The sequence below is a fragment of the Arachis hypogaea genome, chromosome 18 (genome assembly GCF_003086295.3).
Source record: "Arachis hypogaea cultivar Tifrunner chromosome 18, arahy.Tifrunner.gnm2.J5K5, whole genome shotgun sequence".
NCBI classification, from domain to species: Eukaryota; Viridiplantae; Streptophyta; class Magnoliopsida; order Fabales; family Fabaceae; genus Arachis; species Arachis hypogaea.
In genome coordinates, this window is record NC_092053.1 from 133,377,166 (window position 1) to 133,388,615 (window position 11,450).

The 11,450-nt window shown below is 32.9% G+C and overlaps 1 protein-coding gene across 1 annotated transcript; it reads right to left on the reverse strand.

Moving 5' to 3' along the window:
- Positions 1-548: 548 nt before the first annotated feature.
- LOC112769139 (chaperone protein ClpD, chloroplastic) lies at positions 549-6,821 on the reverse strand. Its single transcript, XM_025813570.2, has 12 exons — positions 5,302-6,821; positions 4,659-4,822; positions 4,333-4,562; positions 4,140-4,248; positions 3,924-4,054; positions 3,151-3,252; positions 2,784-3,065; positions 2,577-2,671; positions 2,185-2,479; positions 1,735-1,968; positions 1,356-1,589; positions 549-1,040 (listed from the first exon to the last, which is right to left on the reverse strand). The coding sequence occupies exons 1-12, from the start codon at positions 6,063-6,065 to the stop codon at positions 732-734; spliced, it is 2,949 nt and encodes a 982-aa protein (XP_025669355.1). The 5' UTR covers positions 6,066-6,821; the 3' UTR covers positions 549-731.
- Between the last annotated feature and the right edge of the window lie 4,629 nt (positions 6,822-11,450).

The window sequence follows — 11,450 nt, forward strand, 5'->3', positions numbered from 1 at the left end:
GTAATATGACATAAATTTCTTTGCCGTGTATTTATAAAAGATAATTTTATCTTGACATTAAATCTTGCATTATCACATAGAAAGAAGTTGTGTATAGCAATGAAAACTCTTAAAAATTTGCACAATAATAAAATAATTTAACTTTATAAGTTTAATTGTTGTACATTGATGATATAAAATGCATATAATTAAATACTCATGTTTATTTGGGTTTTATGATATTGATGATTGAACTAAATATTTTGTTAATATAACAATATATTTTTTTACATTGAAATATGTGGTTTAATAGTAGATACTAGTGTATAAGCATTTGATTCTGCATTTTTGTAGGATTATTAACAAAAGTATAACTAATTTATGTAAGATTTAAGATTGTGTACCAAAAGACGAAGTGAGATTCTTATGTTACTAACTATATACAAAAAGATTTCGCATTTTTGGATAACGATGAATGGTATGGAACTGAACTTGTGAAGTTATCGTTACAGTATGTCACTCCATTTTTAACACTTGATTTTAAAGAGAGAGAGAAGAAGTGTATTGAATTGTATGGAAGTATATGTATGTATATTCTTGTATAAATTTCAAAGAATGATTGTGTTGCTCATTACATAGGAAACAAATTCCTTGCCTAAGCTAACAAAGAAGAGCCAAAACAATTTTTCAATAGACGTGTATTTTTTGTATACCCTATATTGCACTACTTTTCTTCTTTACATCATTTAGTTTCAGGGATGACTTGCGTCAGATATGTTAATAATTTTGTCAAGTTGATTTGTAACAAAGGGGTTACCATTTGCATCCAAGTCAATAAGGACAGTGTCACCTTGCTTGAACTGTCCTACAAGGAATGCTTCACTCAAAGGGTCTTCAATTATTGATGTAATGGCCCTCTTCAAAGGCCTGGCACCATATGTTGGGTTATAACCTTCCTGGCAAACAAGGTCCTTCACTGCTTCAGAAACCTTCAAATCTATTCCTAGAAGCATTACCCTTTTCTTTATGTCTTGCACCAGCAGATTCAATATCTCCAGCAACTGAAACAAAGAAGAATAACATGAATATGTCTCTCGACTCTCATTGTATCAATTTTGTACAAAATGACTAATTTGTGATTTTAAAATTCCGAAAGACAACTTATCCTTTCTTACTTTTTAAACCTTAGTACTTTTTTTAATTAAAAGAATGCCTGTAGGTATTAGCAGCTGGAGATTTTTTCAACAAGTTTCTAAATTGCAAAGATATTAGTTTTAGTTAAAATCCTTGGGGTGCTTATAAGTGAAAACTGAAAACAATTGGACTTTGAAAGAAAACCAATTGATGGACTTAGACTCAACCGAAACTGAACCAACCTGTGACTTTTCAAGGGGCTGAAACACTACCACTTCATCTATCCTGTTGAGCAGTTCCGGACGAAAATAATTTCTCAATTCTTCCATTACCATCGATTTCAAGCCACTATATGATGCTTTCTTGTCATCTTGAATCAAGAAACCTATGGAGTTGTGCCGACCCTTAGAAATGGCACTAGACCCTATATTTGAAGTCATCACCACCAATGCATTTTTAAATGAAACTCGCCGACCCTGTCAGATCCAGTTTCACAAACAACAAATATAAAAATGAGGACACCAGTAGCATGCTTACTTGGAGAAGATGCAGGAAAGGAAGAAATGGGAGATTCATGTAAAAATATTTAGTAAATTAAGGTTCACAGCAACATTCACAAACCTGAGAATCAGTAAGTTGGCCATCTTCTAACAACTGAAGAAGAATGTTGAATATATCTGGATGAGCTTTCTCTATCTCATCAAGTAGTACCAGTGTGAATGGTTTTCTTCTAATAGCTTCAGTTAAGATGCCTCCTTCTCCATAACCAACATAACCTGGTGGCGATCCTATCAATTTGCTCACAGTATGCCGCTCCATATATTCACTCATGTCTAACCGAATCATGGCTGCCTCCTGAAAATATAAACAAACAATTTCAAGTGATGAAGCAGTAACCACAAGTCCACAACACAATAGTTTCAGACCAGTGAAAAATAACAGTGAAGATGCATATTATAAGGAGAAAATGAAAAGAAAAGCTCTCTTGCGATAATAACATTTTAGATAAAAGAATGTTTTCCAATTATTAATTTCGAAACAAACAGTGTGTATAAAGTTGTAGTGTCATACCGATCCAAAGTAGCATGCTGCCAAAGATTTTGCGAGTTCTGTTTTTCCAACCCCAGTTGGGCCACAAAATAACATTGCAGCTATAGGTCTATCAGGATCCTTAAGGCCAACCCTGGATCTCTTCACAGCTTTAGAAATGGCAGTAACAGCCTCCTCTTGTCCAATAACACGTTTCCGAAGCTGATTCTCAAGATCTAACAGAAGAGTTCTTTGGTCAGCAGTGAGCTGCTGAACAGGAATTCCCGACCAGAGGGAAGCAACTAAGGCTACTTCTTCTGGTCCAACTATAACAGGTCTGAAAAGAAAAAGAATATGCCGGCCACTCAGGAATCAAACCAAGATATACATGCATATAAAGGTATGGTTGCATTTTTCCGGATGAAGTAACGTACTCATTTTCATTGGCTTCAGAAGCTAAATATGAGTCCAGTATGAGTTCATTAGAATCGTCAATGCTTGAGGCGCCGTAGTATTTAAGCTTGCTTTCCTGAACCAGTGAGCAAGAAATGTTGTATTACACTGAAGCTATAAGCAACTCATAACCCCCAAAAATAAAATAAAATTAAAAACACTGGAGAATGCAGTAAGCAATGCAATACCATTTCATGCATTGACTGGACATCTTTAATTTCTTGCCAGTAATCAGCAGGGTCCTTAGAAAGTACACAAGTTTCTTGTTCCTTTCTCTTCTTAAAGGCTTCAATATGAGCTCTACTTCCTGCTTCATCAATGAGGTCAATAGCTTTATCTGGTAGATACCTATCGACTATGTACCTCGCTGACAACTGAACTGCAGCCTTTAGGGCATCTTCGGTATATATGCATTTGTGGTGTGACTCGTACTTCTCACGTAGACCCATAAGTATCTTAACTGCATCATCCTATTGCCAATATAGTCTGATAAGAAATCGAATTATGATTACATGCTATGTTGAAATGATATAGATTTGAAGATAGAATACAAACCTCAATTGGCTCATCAACCCAAACAGGTTGAAATCTTCGTGCCAATGCCTTGTCTTTCTCAAAATGAAGCCTGTATTCGTCGATGGTGGTAGATGCAATACACTGTAGAGTAGGTAAAGTTATTGCACTTTGATTAGAAGACAACGTGGCAGCAAGTACATGCTGTAACTTGATTCTTTTAACCCCAAAACCCAAACTTCAGAGAAACATGATGATAATAACAATAAGAACAGATAACATGTTATTCAAAAGAAAAAGAGAATCCCTGTACATAGTATTCATAGACTTGAAGTTTGTTGAGTATAACTGAGTACAGTAATCATAGACTTGCCCTTCTACAGCCCTGTCCATGCACTCCGACATTCTTGTTCTCATTTAGACCATTAAACTTTGTAAATTTGCTCGTTGAAGTAGCTTATATGGACTAATCCTAAAAATACCTGAAGATTAGGGCAAGTTGCCAATCTAACTCCAAGTAAGGTGGCAACCTCCTAGTTTTTTCATCAAGAAATCCTCGAAAATAATTTCAACCTCGTATTGTGCTTTTCCAGATGTTAATTATAAACCAAGTTTAAGCTTCAGTACAATTGCTTTTGGCAAGTGGTAACTGGTAAAAACAACTGCAGCTGTGTAGTAACCATAGATTTTGACCTTTAAAATCTTATATCTCATTCAATTGTAAACCAGGCTTCAAACTGAACACATGTTCATCTTCAATGAACACTTTGAACAAAGGAAACTAGGAAATCTGAAGACACGAGACAAATAATTACCTGAAGTTGACCCCTTGAAAGTGCAGGTTTAAGCAAATTGGAAATGTCAAGGCCAGATCCCTTATTTCCTTTTCCACTTGTCCCGGACTGAACAAGTGTATGAACTTCATCAATGAAAAGAATGATGTCACCTGCATTGCAATAAAAACTATGAGAGCTAAAGCAATGTATTCTCCAATTTATTCTACAATTTTTTCTATTGTAAAAATATTTCACCTGCACTTATTATCTCTTTTATTAAATTTGTAACACGCTCCTCTAACTCTCCTCTCTCTTTTGCCCCAGCCATTAACAATGCAACATCCAAAGACATGACACGTTTTGTCTGCGGAAAACAGAGAATGAAAATTAAGACTCCAAAGCATTCAAACCAGTTGAAGAAGAACTTCAGAAGTGATGAGAAACACACCAATAAAAATGGGGAAACATCTGCCTTAGCAATGCGAATTGCCAACCCTTCGGCAAGAGCTGTTTTTCCAACACCAGGTTCACCAAGAAGAATGGGATTGCATTTTGTTTTCCGGCACAGTATTTGAACAATTCTCTGCACCTCGGTATCTCGGCCAATAACAGGATCGATTAGTCCTTCACTCGCACGAGCAGTGAGATCGGCACAAAATTGTGAGATGGCATCCGGTTCTGGAAATCATAAGAATGATCACAAAAAATTCTTCCCTGCCTCCAAACATAAAAGTATATACAAAATAACAAAACTTACAACAACAAATTTCTTACCTTTGGTGGTGGCGGCAGAGGACCCTGCACCATAACGTTTTCTTGCTATGGATTTGTCATGCAATCCCTTGGAATCCGCATTTGGCTCCCTACCATCTTTAGCAATCTCCTTTTGCAATCTGGAGAATGCCACAGCTGCCAACTGGCCTCCATTTGCCCCCAATCTGAAATCATATCATATTAGTGTACAAATAAAAACAATGGAAAAATCAATTGATTATACATAGTCCTACTTCTAAATATCAATAATTGAGGAATCACCTTCACCAGAAAATTATTCAACAAATTAAATGTTACCAACTTGCTTAATGACTAGATAGTTACATTTTACATGCTGATGAGCTACAATAACAGAATCAGTAACTAATAACTAACTCTAACTGTCTTTCTTTGTAATTTTTTTCCAAATAAAAAAAAAAGCATTAAAGATAGTTATGATCTAAGCTACATTTGGATACTGTGTCTGAAACAATAGACACAAATATTCTTTTAGTTACAATTTTTTCCAACTAACTGCCTGTTTTGTAACAAAAAAATATATTAAGTCTAATAATAAATAATCTACCGAATCAAATTAGTCAAAATTAAAAAATAAAACTCGAATCAAATTAATTATTAATTAATTTAATTAGTGAGTACCTACCTATAAAGGACTCGACTAGCACTTCCATCATCAACTTTAACCAAAGCAACTGCTATATGTTCAGGAGCAACAAACTTATGCCCAAGAGACTTTGAATATTCAACAGCCGCCTCAAAAACACGCTTTGCGCTAATAGAAAAAGGCACGTGACTCGCCGAACCACCTTTCTCGCCAGCATCACGTGCGTCGTCACGTGTGGAACCAATCCTCTGCCATATACTTCGGACGGCATCACGTGCCTTCTCAACCGTTATACCAGACGCAAGAAACCCGTCGGTTGAACGATCCTCTTCAGCGATGAGCCCTAACAGAAGGTGCTGCGTGTAAACCAAGTCACTTCCCAGCGATTTCGCTTCCTTTTGCGAAAACATTATCGCTTTTATTGCTCGTTCCGTGAACCGCTCGAAAACCGCGGAAACGGTGAAGACTCTTCGCTTCTTAATTACCTTCCTGCCACCGCCGCCGCCGCCGATTGCGATCGGCGAACGCACCACCGCGGTGAAGGCGTTTCTCTGATTAACCAAAAACGAGAGCGAGGTTGCAGCGGTGGCGGTACCCGTGGAGGTGGTGTTGATTCTGCAACGCGCTGGAGCGGCGCGTGAGAAGAGGACGTTAATACATGGAGAGTTGTAATAGGAGGCAGTTACAGTGGCGGTTGAAGAAGTTGAGCATGACTCCGATTGGAAACGTTGGTTGTAACGGCTTTTCGAACCGAAGCTGACTCGGAACCACGGTGAGCTAACCGGTGAGGATGAAACCTGCATCTTCTTAAACTTTCCGGTTTAATTTAATTTAATCTTCTGGTTCGATCGGTTTAATTAATAAGTTTTTGTTTTCTGTGTTTTGGTGTTAGGAAATGAAGGGAGATAAAGAAAATATTAAGTGTGGGATTAAGCTAAGGTTTCGTTGATTAATAGGAAGAAGAAGAAGAAGAGAAAGGGTTTTGTGTTTGGTTTGGGGATTTCGCTTTCGAAGCTAAGGAAGGAAGGAAGGAAGGAAGGTATAGAGTGAGCATGGAAGACACGTCACCTTTGAAATTTTTAAGATGAGAATGGAGAAGAGGAGGGAAAGACAAGTTTCTTTTCCATTCTTTAATTTGGGTTTTGTATGACTTGGAATTTGGCCTGAGTTGCTTGGAGCAATCAAAGGTGGCAAACGCCAAAAAAGGTCAGTGAACATCGACTTCCCGCAACTACCTTCTTCAATCGCCTCATTTTTTTAATTAAAAATCATTTTTTTAATTTTTCCAGTTCATACTAAGAAAATTTTATAATAATTATTTGTTAGGCCGTGTGGTGTATCAAGTTAAATTTAGAGTAATAGGGATAAAAATACTTGACAAGCCAGATAATATGCCAATAAATTATAATTAGGACATTTTAAATCTTTTTTTAATTACCTGTGATTTCTGTCAGAATCACTAGAAAGTTGTCACGACTTTCCAACTTTTTTTTTTTTTGATGAGCAAAGGGGGGAAGGACCCCAACAGCAAAAGAAAACAGAAAAGAAAAAAGCAAAAATAAAAGAGCAGATCAGGACCCTCTTAAACGGAGGGCCCCGTAACAATCACAAAAAAGTGCATAAGTAATATCAGATGGTGCTCTATCAAACAGGTGTAAACCAAGAGGCATGTCTTGCCCTTTTTTGGCTAGAAGGTCTGCTACAGAGTTAGCTTCACGAAGGGAGTGTAACCAAATAATGTGCTGCAAGCGAGCTGCCATGATACGAATGTCCTGAATGAGGGGGCACAGGGATGAGTTGGGGAGCAGCCATGATTGATGAACTTGATAGCCGCAGCTGAATCAGATTCTACGACAATGGACTGGTATCCGTTAACTACCGCAATTTGTAGGCCATGGACGATTGCCCATAATTCAGCATGCATAATAGAGCATCCACCTAAATTACATGAGAAACCTTTCAAAAATCTACCATCTGCATCTCTAAACACTCCACCACATGCCGCATTGTTTCTATAGGCATAAAGGGAGCCGTCAACATTAAGTTTAACAAAATCTGTAGGGGGTCGAGACCAAGCAATGTAACAATTCCCGGCAGCCTGGAGGTTCCTGGGTAGAATGTTGCTTTTCGTGACTTTTAGAAACTCCTCCGACCGCGCTTTAATTCGACTCACCGCTGTGACCATAGGAACAGACTGGCCATTAAAAATGAGCTTGTTCCTGAAGTGCCATATAGAGGAGGCAGCTACACCAAAGAGACATGGCCAGTCATTCTTGCTAGTGAGGTTCTGCATCAACCAGTCCTTCAGATCCGTATTGAAAAAAGAGTTCACAAAATTGGGAGGGAGAAGATATTTCCAAATGCATTGTGCGTAGGAACAGTCTCGTAGCACATGAATAACTGTTTCATCATGATGATGGCACCGTGGGCAGGAATCATCGTTCGTCAGGTGTCTTCGCCTTCTCTCTGAATTAGTAAGGATGGCATTATGAGCCACCAACCAGAGGAACGTTCTGATTCGCTCCGGACCTTGCCAATTCCAGACTTGCCTAAAAACTGTATTCGGAGTATGTTGCTCTTCAGACAAGCTCTGGTACGCTGACTTGGTGTTGAACAACCCATCAGGGGTGAGACCCCAAGCTAAATGGTCAGTACCCTTCCATGGAGAGGGAGAAGAAATCGCCACTATCTTTTTCACCACATCCTCCGGTAATAGTTCTTGTAGCTTCCCAGTATCCCAATGCCCTGAAACGTCAAGAAACTCCATCAGTGAATTTGAGTAATTAAAATTACTACTTACCAACTGTATCTAGCGAAAAATAAAAAGAAATTCCAACTAATTATGCAAAGACTAAAGTTAGTAAGTGGTAATAACTGTGGTTAATTTATTTTTAATGTGTATTTATATCATAACATATATTTATACGGGTGGTTGATTTGGGTGATTGATTTTGGTGGCTGAATTTTGGTGTACATGTAACATAACTCATTTGAAAATAATTTTAGACAACTTCAATCAACATAATGAACATATTTTTTTAAAAAAAAAAAGTGACAAATAAATTTTTAAAAGTTTATATTTTAGATAGATTAATTTTTAAAAAAATATTAATAAAATTTTTTAAAATAACAAATGTAGATAAGTTAATTTAAATTAAAGTGTTCTATCTTAATTATAGGGATTAATTTAAAGATAGTATATTAAAAAAATATATTTTAAAAGACTTCATTGGTACTATTTTTTTTAGAGATTAATTTATTTAAAATATAAATTTTTAGGAATTTATTTATTATTTTATTTTTCTTTTAAAATATTTGAATTTAGCTTCTTTAAAATGAAAGATTGCTAAAAATAAAAAAAAATATATTAATTTCCATTAAATTATAATATTTATCATTTATATGATGTCCAATATCTTAATTTAAAAGTGATTTTATTTTCTCGTTTACCAGCATTATCATTTTACAAAAATTTGATAGAAATATTCACATTTCATAACAAAATTGTTTTGGCTAATAATATAATCTCAATATTCATTTGTTAATACCATAATTAATTAAAGTTTTATGAGCTTTTCCAAACTTTTAATTGCATAATATCCAACATGTTTCTTTTACGATCACTATTGAATTTCTAAGAAAAATACTTATCACAGAAACTCATCTTTCAAGATTTTCAAAATATTACTTGAATGAGTTTGTATTAAATTTTCTTAGTGATTTCTTAAGGTTTTTTTCTTTGGTATAATAGTGATTTCTTAAGTTTCTTGGACCGTAATTGCACAAGAAATGGGCCTATGAAGAGAAGCAGCCCACATGTATGGATCTTTCATAACCTTCAATGGTTGGTTAACTACTGACCCAAAAAAAATGGTTGGTTAACTTCGAGAAAGAAATTAATTTAAGTGGTTTAGTAATTAGTTTACTAATTTGCTTAACTAAGTATTAAGATTTCGAATCGTAATTAATGAATCATCCTCATTAAAATAATGATAATCGTAATTACATGTACCATATATCATATATCCAAATTTCCAGTATGCTTGTGCCTAGTTATTTAAAAAATTATGAAGTATGGATATTATTATACTAATACAAATACAAATACAAAGTATGACATAATACATGATACAAAACCAATTTTAAGTTTCTGTTAGATACAGAAACATGATATATAAAGAATTTTTTATATAAGTTATAATAATATCTTAATATTTTATTAATATTAAAGTATAAATTAAATTTTTAAAAAATATTTTTAATATTTTTTTAATTATATAAAATATTTTAAACTATTTTTTTATTATATTAATAATTAATAATATATATTATTTCTAAATTTATTTTAAATATTTAAACCAAAAATGATATTGGATATGCTAACACATTATTATAGTTAAATATATCCAATTGTATCTAAAGAATTTTGTTTATTAAAACACAAGTAAATAGAAAAGAAAAAACATAAACCTGATACGTTAACAAAGTATTTAAGTTCAGAGAATAGATTCTTTTAATTTTATTTTTTCAGTTGAGAGAGTAAAATATAATTTCAAATTTTTTAATGTTTTTTTCATATTTTTTTATCTTATTTATAAAATTAATTTAAAAAAAACACACTTTATCCTTTTAAATAAAAAAATAAGAGAATTTATTCCTAAATTTCACAGCGTACAAATAATAAGAGTCATTGTATATGATGGCATAAGAGATAGAAGCTAGTATCTTTTTCTTTTAATATGAACAAAAACAGCATCACAAAATTATGAATATAAATTAAGTAAGAATAAAAAAAGGTAAGTTATATATATATATATATATATATAATAGGGTAATGTTATGTAGATAAAAAAAATAGCTAAAATTTATCTTATTTAGCATTAATTATTGCTCACAACAATTAATGAATGATAAATAAAACAAGTTATGACTGCCTGATAGAATTTACTTCATTATACGGGAAAGTGCGAAGGTTGACTTTTGACAATTACATTTGATTCTTTGACTTTTCTTTTTACAATAAAAAAAAAAAACTGAATGCATTTTTCGAATGAAGTGTGCCAAAATTTCATTTCTTCATTTAAGTAAATATATATAATATAATATATATATTCTATATAATTAAGATAGTTTAATTTTAATTTTAGATTTTTTTACGTCTGTTTTGGTCTTCTTTATATTTATTTTTCACGGAAGTTTAAAAAATTTCTAAAACAATTATTGTAAAAAAATAAACATAATCTTTTCAAAGTATACACTTTAAAACTTAGGTTTAATTATTCTGTTAATTCTTATAGTTTCACCAAATTTTTAATTAAGTCTCTATATATTTTTTTAATTAGGTTCCTATACCATATCAAATTTTATAATTAAGTTTCTACCGTTATAAAAATATTGAAACTAACAGAATATTTTATTAAAACTATATATAATATTCAGTCAAGTGTTAGGCATATTCGTTTTGTTTAACGCAATATTTCGTTAATTCTAACATTTTTGTCACGACGAGAATTTAATTACAAAATTTAATATGATATAGGAATTTAATTAAAAAAATATTTTTAACCTAATTAAAAATTCAGTAGAATCATACAAACCGACAGAATAATTAAACTAAACTTTTAACCATCAAATTATAATTTCTGTAAAAATTAATCAATAAACTGAATAAAGATACAAAAAAAATTTGGTCATAAAACATTGCAACTTTGCAAGGTGGCCAATTATCCACTTCAATCCTCACAAGGGTTGTTCTCAAGATCAGATATGGGCACGTACGTGTTTCGAAATTCTGCCCAAATCTTAATGCATGAATGCCCATTCAGACCGCTATCATAAACCAAAAAAAAAAAAAAAAAAAAAAACCAGATAAAGATTCTGCCCATTTCTATAAAAAAAAAAAAAAAAACAATAGCTGGAGTTGTTTAACTCAATTTTAATATATATTTTATATTGATAATAAATTTAATAATTTTTTTTATATATATAGCATAATTATATTTTGTTTTTCATAAAGGTGATTATTTCTTTTATTTTCATCCTTGTATTTAATATAAATTTAAATTAATAAACACATCTTGTCCAAAATATGTTTATTCGATATTTCGTTTCTCGAAAAGTTGTTATTCGGAATCTTTGATTTATAAAAAAAAAAAAAAAAATTTCTATTAATGATTTTATATGAGAGT

Coding starts and splice junctions, on each gene's coding strand:
- LOC112769139 (XM_025813570.2), bottom strand. CDS start 6,065: ATGCAGGTTTCATCCTCACCGGTTAGCTCACCGTGGTTCCGAGTCAGC. Junction 4,823..5,301: donor GCTAGTCGAGTCCTTTATAG/GTAGGTACTCAC, acceptor ATATGATTTCAG/ATTGGGGGCAAATGGAGGCC. Junction 1,969..2,184: donor CAGCATGCTACTTTGGATCG/GTATGACACTAC, acceptor TTATATTTTCAG/GAGGCAGCCATGATTCGGTT.